General features: G+C 40.2%; 1 protein-coding gene and 1 pseudogene across 8 annotated transcripts in view; one reads left to right on the plus strand and one right to left on the minus strand.

Moving 5' to 3' along the window:
• ATRN (attractin) overlaps nucleotides 1-14631 on the plus strand; it is a 158007-nt gene that overhangs the window by 117283 nt on the left and 26093 nt on the right. For all 8 annotated transcript variants that reach the window (XM_042931504.1, XM_042931497.1, XM_042931498.1 and 5 more), the window contains exon 25: nucleotides 11914-11975. In XM_042931504.1, the coding sequence (XP_042787438.1) occupies nucleotides 11914-11975 (62 nt within the window). The remainder of the gene's footprint in view (nucleotides 1-11913; nucleotides 11976-14631) is intronic.
• Nucleotides 2809-3745, minus strand: LOC122215761 (annotated as a pseudogene).

Below are 14631 nucleotides of genomic sequence, written 5' to 3' on the forward strand. Positions count from 1 at the left end.
TTGTGGGGTTTTTTGCAACTTTTCTAAAGGTGCTGAGAGCTTTTTCTGATATTGTCAGAATGATTGCCAACCAGTGCTAAGGTGCCAGCTCGGGTTGGAGACCAAGAATTTGTCATCCCAGTATGCACAGTCTGGTGTTACAGGATTGAATTGTTCTAGAAGTTGTCGAAAGTGGTAGAAGAAAAGAAAGGGATGAGGACACAAACATCCTAATTTCACAAAGAGGGGCATTAAGAGATAACTATATGTATTGAAATATTTAAGGATGAAATGATAGGAAACCTGGGATTTGCTTCAAAATAATATGATTGTGGGGAAAGAGGCTAGCATATGGATGAAACAAGACTGACCTTGGGCTGGTCATTATTACAACTGGGTAGTGAGCACACTGGGTTCATTATTCTGTTCTCTCTACTTTTTAAATTTAAAATTTTCCATAATAAAAAAATGCAAAAAAGATCATACAAGTGATAGAAAAAAAGAATAAAGGTCTGAGTGTATTATTTAACCTCCTGAAGGTAGCCACAGCTGGGCCAGCAGCCTAGGCTAGCTGGAACCTAGCACATCTAGGCCAGCTGGGGTATATCTTGGAACTGACTTTCTTTTACTTTGCAGGAAGTACACAGCATTTTACTAGGGTTTTACCAGTTATTGGCTGCTGTTGGGCAGTCTCTACAACAGTCAGGAGTCTGGGACAAAACCCTGTTTTCCCTCAGTCTAACACACCTCACCCTGGTGAGATGGCAAAGGGAGCCTCCCTGAGAGCTGCTGGGCTCATCTCCAAGCACGGGTGCATCAGAGGCCTGAGATCTCCTCCCTCTGGGCTATGAGGACTGGGAAGCTTCCTTCCAGAGGGCCATGGCCAAATTGCCTCCTGCTTCTGCAACCGTTTGTGTGTAATAGGCACATCTTTTCCCTGTATCCAAGGGTGGTTTATCCGTTCCCTGTCTCTGTTGGCATCCTTCAACACCATCGCCCTCATAACAGTGACACAGAAACTGACAGAGGCCCTAAAAACAATGATGTGACTATACTGGAAGGAGCTGGTGGAGACAATGGCCTAAATCACCTTTGATTATAGTAGGAAAGTCAGTAAGTGGTGCCTAAAATGGCTAAGTCAAGAAATAGCAAATAAAATAAAACAAAACACTAATTAGTGATAAAAAGGTAGCCCACAGAAGAACTGAAAAGAAACCTAAATAAAGGTGGGGACCTCTGGAGAGAAACCTTTACAAGAGGAAATAGGGAGCAGGAACCATTGCTTTGCATGATTAGCTCTTTTGTCCTTATAGATATTTCAGCCAGGTACAGTATATGTAGTTTTTAATGACTTTGAAATTACTAATGATCATGATAAAATGGAATCAGAATTCTGGAGAGTGGTGGAAGGAGTGGCTGGAAGGACAAGTGGGGAAGAAAGCACAGAGCAGTGTTGAGGTGGGAGGCTGGGAGGGCACGGATGGTGAGTGTTAGCTAATCACATGTCAGGAAGGAGTGGCTCGGTGGTATTAACTTGCTTTGAGGCTCTGAGCAGAGTCTGGGTATACGGTTTCTGTGCCAGCACAAACCAGCATTAGGTGGCTAGTATGTGAGGCCAGCTGATGGGCACTGGGATCCAGTCCAGAGCCCGTGGTCTCAGTATGGAGTTCCAGATAGAACTCCCATTTGTTTTTGTTTTGTTTTTAAGAAAATTATTTTATTTTTGTTTTTAGTGTATATATATAAATATTTATTTATTTTGAGAGAGAGAGGGGGAGAGAGAGTTCGACAAGGGGAGAGACAGAGAGAGAGAGAGAGAGAGAGAGAGAGAGAGAGAGAGAATCCCAAGCAGGCCCCACGCTGTCAGCCCAGGAACCGTGAGATCTTGACCTGAGCCTAAATTAAGAGTCAGACGCTTAACCAACTGAGCCACCCCAGAATACTTGTTTTTAAAGTTAACTAAAATTAAAAATGGTTTGTTTTCCAGTGAAGTTGTTAACACCCAAAACTATTCACTTCACTATGAAGTTTATAACAAAAGTGGACCTATATTTAATCTTAGCTGATATTTGAATAGTTATATATACACTACACAATGACATCTGTTCTTTTTATCAGAGCATACCCTCCCAATCAGACACACAAATGCAGAAGTAACAGTGTTATTTTCATTTTTTCCTATTCTAGTAAAAGAATCTAATTTCTAGAATTCATAACTCAAAACTGTTCACACAGGTTTAATTATTTTTTTCTTGTTCATGTCTGAAGAAGAGCTTCTTAAGAAATTTACATTTTACAATCTTTGAAATATAAGAAAGTTACAGAATCTGCTGAGTTATATATGCAGCATATACATTCTTGGAAGTTATTTTTGAAATATAAATTAATCATATATATCCATGTTACACACCCTGCTATTCATACATTCCTTTAAGCAACATTCAAGTATATTTGTGCTTTGTATGTTTACATTACTTTAGAGCCCATTTCTAGTTTTCAGTAAAACTGAAATTGTATATCTATAAAGATTTCTCAAATATTTAATAAGTGCAAAACAACCGTTATGAAAATATAAATCACTGTTACAGCTTTTTGATCTTTCATTTTTATGCATTTCCTGTCATCCATGTCATTTCCTGTTCTTTCGGGAAGCTGATAAATTTTTATCTCTGCAATCTCAGCTCGGGAAGCTGATAAATTTTTATCTCTGCAATCTCAGCACGGCTGTTCTCTCAGCACAGGATAACAGTCTGTATATTGCAGGTTTTCTGAACACACAGCAGTCACTCGGCCGTCTCAAGTGTAACAGTGAAATCTGATAGTTTCCAGTTATTTCAACTGTGGGACCACCTTGTTAGCTGCTTCCAAAGAATTTATTAGATTCTGCAGCTCTTCTTTACTTATTTCGACAATACGGTTTGACTTCGCCATTTTCTTTTACATCTAGATTAAAGTTTAAAAGTAGCATTTGTGGGTCACCTGGGTGGCTCAGTATGTTAAGTGCCGGACTTCAGCTCAGGTCACGATCTCACAGTTTGTGGGTTCCAGCCCCACGTCAGGCTCTGTGCTGACAGCTCACAGCCTGGAGCCTGCCTCAGATTCTGTGTCTCCCTCTCTCTCTGCCCCTTCTCATCTTATTCTCTCTCTCTCTCTCTCTCTCTCTCTCTCTCTCTCTCTCAAAAATAAATAAACACTAAAAAAATTTTTTTTAAGTAGCATTTATAATGTAGCAATCTTGTTACTAGACGATGCAAGCTTTAACAGCCAATCAAAATCCTGTAGCTGTGAGAAGAAATATCAACTATTTCTTGTAACAGAGCCTGCCTGATTTCATCTTTTCCTACTTTTTAAGCATTTCCTGATAGCTTCTTGATGAAATTAATTCAGCTGATTCAACTGCTGAAATACCTCTTCATCAGGTAAATTTTTACCAACTACAGCTTTGAAAAATTTGGTAATATCTTCTAGAACATTCTTCCATTCTGTTGAATCCCAAACACAGCGCGAATCCTGGTAGAGAGGATAAGCTCGGCTACAAATGCTATCAATTATTTTGTGAAGAAGCTGCAGGCCCACCTCTGCTGGAAGCTTCTGTAGCTGCCACAAGGGCATCCAGTGTTCCTTTATTCTTTTTTTGTTTTAATTCCAGTATAGTTAGCATACAGTGTGAATACTAGTTTCGGGTGTATAGTATAGTGATTCGGCAATTCCATACATCACCCAGTGTCCATCACAAATGTACTTCTTAATCCCCATCCCCTGTTTCACATATCCCCCACCCTCCTCCCCTCTGGTAACATCAGTTTTCTGTAGTTAAGAGTCTGTTTTTTGGTTTGTCTCTTTTTTTTTCTTTGTTTTTTTTTTTCCTTAAATTCCACTAATGAGTGAAATTGCATGGTATTTGACTTTCTCTGACTGACTTCACTTAGCATTACACCTTCTAGATCCATCCATGTTGTTGCAAATGGCAAGATTTAATACAAGAAAACTTTTCTGTGGCACAGCAAAACTCAAGGTGGTAGCAGCAGTAGAGCCCGGTGAGAGTGGTCACAGAGTCTTCCATCTTTGACACAGCTGAGGCCTGGGTTCTTACAGGAGGAGTCCGTTCTCTCCTGACTTCCAGCCTTGCAGTGCCACAGCTGTGTGGCAAGATTGGCATGGTGAAGCCAGGAGCCCAGATGGCAGCCAAGGCCACTTTGGCCCTCTCAGATCCTGAAGTGAGATCTTCAGCATCTGCAGAGCCTGTTTGAAGAGCAGAGGGGCCCCGGTCTGGACAGACTCCCAGACCAGTAGGAGGTGAGCCCTGGTGAAGCTGCGGGCCTCAAGAGCCATCAGAGCAGCCCATCAGGATTCTATCAGGTACATACGGACCTTGGGTTTTCTCAGAGCCCACCAGGTGCTGCCTGGGAGCTAGCAATCTTTACTTCTCAGGATGGCCAGCTGTCCTTTCCCATCCTATACCTTGTGTGTTCATAACAGTGAAGATCACTCATGGTGGAGAAGATAAAGGCAAACTAGAGGTCCTTCCCTCTCTGTTTTCAAACCTTCTGTATTAAACAGTGGTCTTTCCCTATTAGTTCAGTATTCGTTCGTCCATTCATTCACTTGTTTCCGAATACCTACTTTTCTGGATTGCACATAGTAGATGTAAAATACAAATGTTAGAAAAAGAATCTGTTCTGTGGTAGTTTAATATAAGAAGTGCCTTAGTTTTTTTTAATTTTTAAAAAAATTTTAGAGCACCCTCCCTACCACAGTTGATAAGAAATCCATCCTCAGAGAGCCCCATCCCCTTCTCAGGACTGCAGAAACCTCAGGACTTACTGAACCCAGAGATCTGGGGAAGGCCCTCTGATCTTCATTCACTGACTGCCCTGGCTTCTGGCCGTTAGGTTTGTTTTAAGACAGCTGTCCTCATTCCCATGTGTCTCAGACCTAGGCACTTGAGCACAGAATAATCAGTGAGGCCCCAGAGCCTCCCCAGGCCTACCATGCAGTCACCCTGTATTCCTTGGCCCTTTCAAAACTCTAGAACATCAAAAAAAAAAAAACTCTAGAACATCTTCTCCATTCCTTCCATTTCCTGGTCTCAGGGTTTGGGCCATACCTCTCTGTTTCAAAGCACTACCCTCATCCTTCCCCTTTTCCCCACCACACTCCCACCCCTGGAGAAGATCCAAGTTCATTTCTTTGGGGGCCAAACCTTCCAAGTAAAAATGACAAATTTTTTCAGTGTAGTTCCGAAACACTAAAGGAATTGTTCAGGGGAAGGAGCAGGGTAGACTCTTTCCTTTAATTCTTTAGTTCAGTGTTCCCTAAAATGCAGTCTTTGGACACCAGCATCAGAATCACCTGGGGAGCTTAAAGCTTCAGGAGTAGAAATGGGATTCACGCTTTGTTGCAAGCTCTCCAGAGTTTGAGAACCATTGTCTAGTTCTTGGAATACGATGGTGTATTTGCCCTCTGGAGGTCAGGGTATCTGCTTCTGTGGGAGGTAGGGAATTGCCTTTTTGTTCTTTATCCTATAGGAATTAGAAAGTCAGAAATTGATACCTTTGTAGACAGAAGATACAGGAATCTGTTTTTCCAGGACATCTCTTGCATACACAGCCATCATATAAGGTGGAATATGACTGTCCCATGCCCTGAAAGGGAAGTGGATCAGGCACTGGGAATGTAGAGAAGAGAGAGCCAATCCCCAGTGGAGGAGCAGGTGGCAGAATGAGGAAGGGAGTGTTTGGACCGGGTAGCAAGGGACAGAGGGTGCCCACTGCAGATGGGTGGGCAGGGCATTCTGGTGACGGAAAGACCAAGTTCAGTAGTAGAGCAACCTGAAAACACGTGTTTGGCAGAAACAAAATTACTGCGTGGGAAATGTAGGCCCACCGTGCACTCCCCTAAACCCTGGGGCTAGCTGGGCTTCTGGATTTAGTTTCTCAGATTTATTTAATATGCCCAGAGGGTCCCCTGGGCAAGCACAGCTTAATCAAACTTACTGCCGAAAGTGAAGCAGAAGCAGGTTGTGGAAATGTCAGGGGACATGAATTCTAGGTTTGCTGGAATGTGGGGAGCGATACCTACTAAAGGGAGAAAAATGATACTGTGAGTTTTATTTACAAATCGTAATGATGTTTTCTTCCTTGTATTAAGTATATTTTATTATAGACAGTCCCCATTTTCTTCAGTGTCAGAAAAGCCACAAGCACTTCAATGTTTGTTTCAATGTCTATTTTGTAATAATTCATGGAAGAAAGTTCTGATTGGAATATTGTCTTAGGTGAAACAAAAGCACGAAAGTGTTTAATTTTACAGTTAACAAATTTTAAATTATGGTTGCAACCATGAGCCAATTCTTAGAAGAAAGAAAACTCAATCAGGTCTTAACTCAGTTTTGGGGGAAGGTGGAGATAGGGTCATTATTTTTCCAGTTACCCTATTCATTTATTCAGCACATATTTATTAAACACTCTTATGTGCCAGTCAGTGCTTTAGGCACTAGAGACATGTAGTCAGCAGCAAAGTCCCTGTCCTCATGGATCTTATTTTCTAATGAAAGAAAAAGACCATAAATAAATGCACATCTAAGAAAACTTGAGCAAGATAAGTAGAGGTGTGGCTTCAGTTGTGCAGATAGATAGTGCCTGGAGATCGGACAGCACGGATGGAGTCCTTCACTTCAGATTTGACTTCACAGCATGATTTAGTAGTCAAGAGCGTCACCAATTTTCCCAAGGTCCTCTCTTAATCCTCCCTGGAGCATTTTGAAGGACTTGTGTTTTTACCTTCATACCTCTTCAGTTGATAATCCTGCCAAGTCCTCATTTGCCTGTGGTTTTGTGCGATCAGTTCTCCAACAGCACTTTCAGTAAAATCTAATCTTCCACAAGATCACTTTTGCAATTGGTTTGCATGTCTGATGGTCTGAGTAGCGACAGTGCAATTCATGCTTGTGGTCCCACTGTAATTTTTTTCTATTTAAATTCTAGTTAGTTAACATATAGTGTGATACTGGTTTCAGTAATACAATTAGTGATTCATCCTTACATATAACACCTACTGCTCATCCCCTTTAAGTGTCTCCTTAATGCCCATCACTCATTTGCCCCATCCCCCCCATCCACCTCCCCTCCAGCAACCCTCAGTTTGTTGTCTGTATTTAAGAGTCTCTTATGGTTTGCCTCCTTCTCTGCTTTTATCTTATTTTTCCTTCCCTTCCCCTATGTTCATCTGTTTTGTTTCTTAAATTCCACATATGAGTGAAATCATATATTTGTCTTTCTCTGACTGACTTATTTCACTTAGCATAATACATTCTAGTTCCATCCACTTTGTTGCAAATGGCAAGATTTTATTCTTTTTCATCACCAAGTAATATTCCATTGTGTATATATTCCACATCTTCTTTATCCATTCATCAGTCAATGGACATTTGGGCTCTTTTCATAAGTTGACTGTGTTTGATAGTGCTGCTATAAACATTGGGGTGCATGTGCCCCTTTGAATCAGCATTTTTGTATCCTTTGGATAAATACTTAGTAATGCATTTGCTGGGGCGTAGGGTAGTTCTATTTTTAATTTTTTGAGGAACCTCCATACTGTTTTCCAGAATGGCTGCAACAGTTTGCATTCCCAACAGCAGTGCAAAAGGGTTCCCCTTGCTCTGCATCCTTGCCAACATCTGTTGTTTCTTGAGTTGTTCATTTTAGCCACTCTGGGGGTGCCTGGGTGGCTCACTCGGTTAAGCGGCCGACTTCTGCTCAGATCATGATCTCGCTGTCAGTGAGTTCAAGCCCCGCGTCGGGCTCTGTGCTGACAGCTCAGAGCCTGGAGCCTGTTTCAGATTCTGTGTCTCCCTCTCTCTGACCCTCCCCCGTTCATGCTCTGTCTCTCTCTGTCTCAAAAATAAATAAACGTTAAAAAAAAATTTTTTTAGCCACTCTGACAGGTGTGAAGTAGTATTTCATTGTGGCTTTGATTTGTATTTCCCTGATGATGAGTGATGTTGAGCATCTTTTCATGTGTCTGTCTTCTGAATGTCTTCTTTGGAAAAGTGTCTATCCATGTCTTCTGCCCATTTCTTCACTGGATTATTTGTTTTTTGGGTGTTGAGTTTGATAAGCTCTTTGTCGATTTTGGATACTAACCCTTCATCCCATATGTCCTTTGCAGATAACTTCTCCTATTCTATCAGTTGCCTTTTAGTTTTGTTGATTGTTTCCTGTGCAGAAGCTTTTTATCTTGATGAAGTCCCAGTAGTTCATTTTGGCTTTTGTTTCCCTTGTCTGCAGAGACATGTCTAGTAAGAAGTTGCTGTGGCTGAGGTCAAAAAGGTTGCTCTCTGTGTTCTCTTACAGGATTTTGATGGTTTCCTGTCTTATATTTAGGTCTTTCATCCATTTGAATTTATTTTTGTGTGTGGTGTAAAAAAGTAGTTCAGTTTCATTCTTCTGCATGTTGCTGTCCAGTTTTCCTAGCACCATTTGCTGAAGAGACTGTCTTTTTTCCATTGGATATTCTTCCCTGCTTTGTTGAAGAATAGTTGGCCATACATATGTGGACCCTTTTCTGGGTTCTCTATTCTGCTGCATTGATCTGTGTGTCTGTTTTTGTGCCAGCATCATATTTGATGGTTACAACTTTGTAATACAGCTTGAAGTCTGGAATTGTGATGCCTCCATCTTTGGTTTTCTTTTTCAACATTGGCTATTTGGGGTCTTTTCTGGTTCCAGTTTTAGAATTGTTTGTTTTGGCTCTGTGAAGAATGCTGGTGTTATTTTGATAGGGATTGCCCGGTGTAATTTTGAATTGTGTTTCCCCTTCTCTCTCAGAAGTTTTCAGTTTGGACAATAAGTTCATCACCCTGTCAATCAAAGCTTAATCCACAAAGACTGACATGGTAGGTGCGGTGTTGAGCAAGAATAGATGTTTCTAAATGGTCAGTCTGTTCATAAACACTTTTATGTTAGGACTTTTTTTTCCCCCTACAAAACCTTTGTAATACGTAACAAAAGAGATTGCCTTAATGTGAGTCTTGGGTAGCAGCCACGCTGGCAACCAATTTATATTGGTTCGTTGTGGTTTTGAATTAGACATGAACGTGGTGTTTCCCTACTTCACCAAGAAGTCAGCTGTGATCGCAGCACTGAGGAATGTTTTGTGGCACAAGGGGCACAGACATCTGGTAGTCCTCAGAGGGTACTATTCGCATCCGTGCTTCCTGGCACCTGACAGTGGGGAAAGCATCTCAGGATCACTTTAAGTCTAAACAATGAGGACATACTAATGCTTTAAAAGATGAAAGTCTATAAACAGAATTGGTTGGACTGGAATCTGTTACCTTCTCCTTCTTTATATGCTGTAACCTGGAGTCCTCATTCCTCAAGATTGAATAACCTTGTTTAAACAATTGTTCTTCTCCAGCTTATTAAAGAGCTTTTGTGCAAGGGTGGTGGCCATATTCTCAAAGGATCTTACTTGTGACTGGTTACTGTTAGAAAATGAAGTAAAAGCAAAGAATGTGGGTTTCTCCTTACCTGTGGCATAAAATCTATGTATCTTTGTATTTCTGATTATATGGTGGCTAGAGAGAGGACACAAAAACTGAAAATTCTATTCCCCATAATGTCCTATAGCCTGAATAGGTAGTGTTGGAACTTTATTTATGGAATGTCTAAAAGAAAACAAGACCATCAGAAAAGGCAAACATTGGAAACCTCCTCTGCCTCTTTGAGTCTGGTTGTAAAAATAGCACAAAGCCAACAGTACAAGAGGGTTCCCATTTCTCCACATCCTCTCCAGCATCTGTAGTCCCCTGATTTGTTCATTTTGGCCACTCTGACTGGCGTGAGGTGGTATCTGGGTGCGGTTTTGATTTGTATTTCCCTGATGAGGAGCGACGTTGAGCATCTTTTCATGTGCCTGTTGGCCATCTGGATGTCTTCTTTAGAGAAGTGTCTATTCATGTCTTCTGCCCATTTCTTCACTGGATTATTTGTTTTTCAGGTGTGGAGTTTGGTGAGTTCTTTATAGTGTGGAGGTTCCTCAAAAAATTAAAAACAGATCTAGCCTATGACCCAGCAATAGTACTGCTAGGAATTTACCCAAGGGATATGGGAGTGCTGATGCATAGGGGCACTTGTTTCTAGCAACACTTTCAACGATAGCCAAATTATGGAAAGAGCCTAAATGTCCATCAACTGGTGAATGGATAAAGAAGTTGTGGTTTATACGTACAACGGAATACTACTACTTGGCAATGAGAAAGAATGAAATATGGCCTTTTGTAGCAACATGGATGGAACTGGAGAGTGTTATGCTAAGTGAAATAAGTCATACAGAGAAAGATAGATGCCATATGTTTTCACTCTTATGTAGATCCTGAGAAACTTAACAGAAGACCCGAGAAACTGTTAAGAAGAAGAAGGGGGAAAAAAAAGTTACAGAGAGGGAAGGAGGCAAACCATAAGAGACTCTTAAAAACTGAGAATAAACTGAGGGTTGGTGGGGGGTAGGAGGGAGGGGAAAATGGGTTATGGGCATTGAGGAGGGCACCTGTTGGGATGAGCACTGGGTGTTATATGGAAACCAATTTGACAATAAATTTCGTATTAAAAAAATAAAAATTGGAAAAAAAAAAAAAAAAAAAAAAGCACAAAACCTTGAATTGTCCCAGTGCTGGGACTTTTCTTTCATTACCATAGGATGGAAGCTGTTGTCTGACAAAGAGAGTTGGGTGGGATTAGAAAAAGAAGCCGCTAATCATTTACTTCTCTGATTCCTGTCATATTTATTGTCTGTGCTGGAGCAGTAATCACCTTAGTCAATAATTGTTTTACTTACAGTACCATTGTCTCTCCAAGGAGGGCTATGTTCTCTTTAAATAAGCAGGGAAGAGGCGCCTGGGTGGCTGAGTCACTTCAGCATCCGACTTTGGCTCAAGTCATGATCTAGCGGTTCATGGGTTGAGCCCCAAGTCAGGCTCTGTACTGACAGCCTGCTTCAGATACAGTGTTTCCTCTGTCTCTGCCCCTCCCTTGCTTGCACTCTGTCTCTCTCTCAAAAATAAACATTAAGAAAAATTCATAAAAAATTTAAAAAGCAGGGAATATGCCATAACATCTGGCTAGTACTATGAGTATTATACCTAATAATGACACAGTTATCATACTTAGTAATAAATCCTGACATGCTTATTTTTTTCATGTTCTAATATCTCTGAAATCACGATGCATCTTAGTCAATGATTTTTAAAGCATTTTGTCATAGTATAATTGACAATGTTTTTTCTTAATTGTATACAAAATAATGCCTGTTTCAGTCAGTGGTGTCTTCGATGAACTACATTAGGGACTTTTTTATATTCTTTGCATAAAAACTATTAACCGTGTAATAAAATTATTTAGGTTCCAACTGGTGTTATATTGATTGTCAGATGATACTTAATGTAGTAAAACTTGAGATACGGGTTTTTTTTGAAAGGACACTATCCTGAGTGAGTATTCGCTGAGCATGTAAGTATCAAAGGGATGAAGGGCACAGAAGAAGCTCCTGACCTCGAGGTAGATCCAAGAACTTGAACTCAAAGCAAACAAGGAGAGCATTTTGTCCAGAGGAAGGCAGAGGAGGTAGCAAGCAAACTGGCTTGCCTGGCATTGGGGTTTTCATGTTGGGAGTCTGAGAGGTCTTCAAGGTCACACTGAAAGGACTTAGATCTGATGTCAAGAGCAGAAAGGCTGGCACTCTGGGAGTTCGCGTTGAGGCTTCAGAATATTACCTCTGGGTTGGCAGTTAAGCCAGAAAAGAAACTAAAGGGTTAAAGAACTCTTCCTGAGCATTTCAAGTGTGTCTTTTAGCTTAACCCTTGAACCAGGAAGGCCGAGTTGATGGTGCTGCTCAGTAGTCTACCTCCTCACGCTGCCTGTTTCTCCCTCACAGATCGCCTTCTCCCAGCACAGCAATTTTATGGACCTGGTACAGTTCTTCGTGACTTTCTTCAGGTAATTTCACTTCTACAAACCATATCCTCTCTTTTGATTCAGGTACTTAATCCCATTAATTATCAGCTCATAAAAGATAAATGAATAATCTGGTGTGGGCAAAACAGATCCAACTAACTTAATAGGCCTTTTTGAGAAGTTACATGTTGGTTGCAATAATGTAAATTCAGTGTAATCTGATGAATGAAAACATTTGCTTTGTATGTTCTGGCTTTTGGGAGCCGCTTTTCATGTATTCTATACTAAAATGTAGATAATTTGGACCTTCATATGGGGAGAATTTGGGGTTGAAACAATCAATAATGATTACTAGTGTGTGCTACCAATATGCTTCTTCTTGTTCAGGGATGATTCAGGTGATTATCCAGAGTTTTTAAGCTAAAAGTAACTTGTTACTTCTTGGGATTCTTTTATTTTTAACTTTGTTTTTATGAAATACTGTATACACATAATTGAAAAATGCACATGCTCCAGATCTCATAAGAGAAAGTAGCAGCATCCTGCCCCACACCTTCCCATCCCTTACTTCCCTCCAGTTTAAATTGTCGTAAGGATATTTAACTTCTCCATGCTTACACTATTTCTTGATTTTCCAGTTCAGTCTATCTTTCGATGTCCCACTATAGATGAGGATTCATTATCGCATGTAACCTCACCCAACAACTCCCCACATACCACGAGTGCGAAATCCCCTGCCTTCCCCCTCATGTCATATAGTTACATCACAATGTTTGGCTAAATCAGTGCTCCCGTTTTTGTTGTTATAACTGTAAAACCCCTATTCACAGCTGGGTTGAACTATGATTATACCTCCCCGTTTTTTGGATGGGGGAATCACTCTTTGTTTATCGTAACCTGGGTTTTTCATCGTTTGGTTTTCTATGTAACTAGCCCTGATTTGGTTTTCTGTGTAACTAGAACTGAAAAATCTGTCTGTGGTCAGACATAAGCAGGTGTAGTCTCCTGGTTTCAGTTTCTCTTGGAGATGTCTGTCCTGGAGCCCTCCAGCCTGCTGCCCTGGGTGCGCTAGCTCTGGAGGCCTGCTGCACGATTACCATCTTGGGAACTTCTTCAGCCTTCCTCTTGTGTTGAAATCTCTGTTTCCAGGATCTCCTGTCATTATCTCCCTATTTATTTCCTCCTTTTACTGGGGCACGTTCTCCAGGAGTTTTGAGAAAAGTTGCAGGGCAGGTAACTTTTCTGTAACTTTCTCTGTCTGAAAATGTTCTAATTTTACCTTCATGTTTGATCAAAAGTTTGAATGCAGAATTCTAGGCTGGAAACTATTTTCCATTAGAATTTAGAAGACGTTAATGCTGTTTCTTCTAGCTCCCAGTATTAATATTGAGAAGGCTAATGCCATTATAATTCCCAGTCCTTGTATGAAATCTATTTTTAAGTATACTATAAAATTACAGAAACACTTATAGAGCAGGTGTCCAGCTCAATAAATTATCACCAATTAAACATGCACTTTAGAATCTTCCCGTGTTATCAGTCACAGCCCCTTCATTCTTCCCCCAAAATAACTACTCACCTGACTTCTAAAGCCATGTATTGGATTTGTCCATTTAAAAATTTTACAGAAGGGGTGCCTGGGTGGCTCAGTCAGTTAAGCATCCAACTCTTGATTTTGGCTCAGGTCATAATCTCATTATTGATGAGTTTGAGCTCCACATAAAGCTCTGCATTGTCAGTGCTTGAGATTCTGTCTCCCTCTCTCTCTGCCCCTACCAATAAACTTGAAAATTTTAAAAAATAAAAATTTTCATAAAATCACTGCAGAATTTTTAAAACAATTTGAATGATCAAGATGCAGTTAAAGTTGTACTTAGAAGGTATGGCTTTAAATCTGTGGTTCTCAACCTTGGTTACACAGTAGAATCACTTGGGAAGCTTTTGATGCCCGTGCCACATCTCAGACCAGTCATGTCAGAATCTCTGGGGATGGGACTTAAGCATTTGAAAGCTCCCCGGTGATTGCAGTGTGCAGCTAAGGTTGAAGATCACTGCTTTATAAAAAGCACATATTGGAAAAGGAAAAAAGCTTTCTCAGTAAGTCAGAAAAAGAACTAATTAAACCTAAAGAAAGTAGAAGGAAGCAGTATAAATAGAGTAAAATTAATGTTACAGGGGAAGAAGTACAGTAGAGAGAATTGAAAGAACCACAAAGTTGGATCTTTGAAAATAATAATACTGATAATCCCTTGGCAAGATTGACCAAGAAAAAAAGAGAGAAGGTATAAATAATGTCAAAAATTTAAAAGGAAGCATTACTCCAAATGCTGCAGACATTTTTTTCCTCCATAAGAGTATTTTATGAGCAACTTTATGCAAATAAGTTTGAAAATTGAACAAATGGAATGGAACAGTTAAAAAAACAAAATTATCTACAACTTACTGAAATTGATACAGAATAGGAACTTGAATATTGGATAGCCCTATATCTGTTTAAAAACAATACATAACTTAAAATTTTCCCACAAAGGTAACTCCAGGCCCAGGTGGCTTCATTGGTAATTTATAACGTTTTAAGGAAGAAATAATATCATTATTAACCAAATCTTCTAGAGAACCGAAAAGGAAGGAATACATCCCAATTTATTTTATGGATTTAGCACAACCTGACAAGAATATTATGAGAATGGAATTTACA

The sequence above is a fragment of the Panthera leo genome, chromosome A3 (assembly GCF_018350215.1).
Source record: "Panthera leo isolate Ple1 chromosome A3, P.leo_Ple1_pat1.1, whole genome shotgun sequence".
NCBI lineage: Eukaryota > Metazoa > Chordata > Mammalia > Carnivora > Felidae > Panthera > Panthera leo.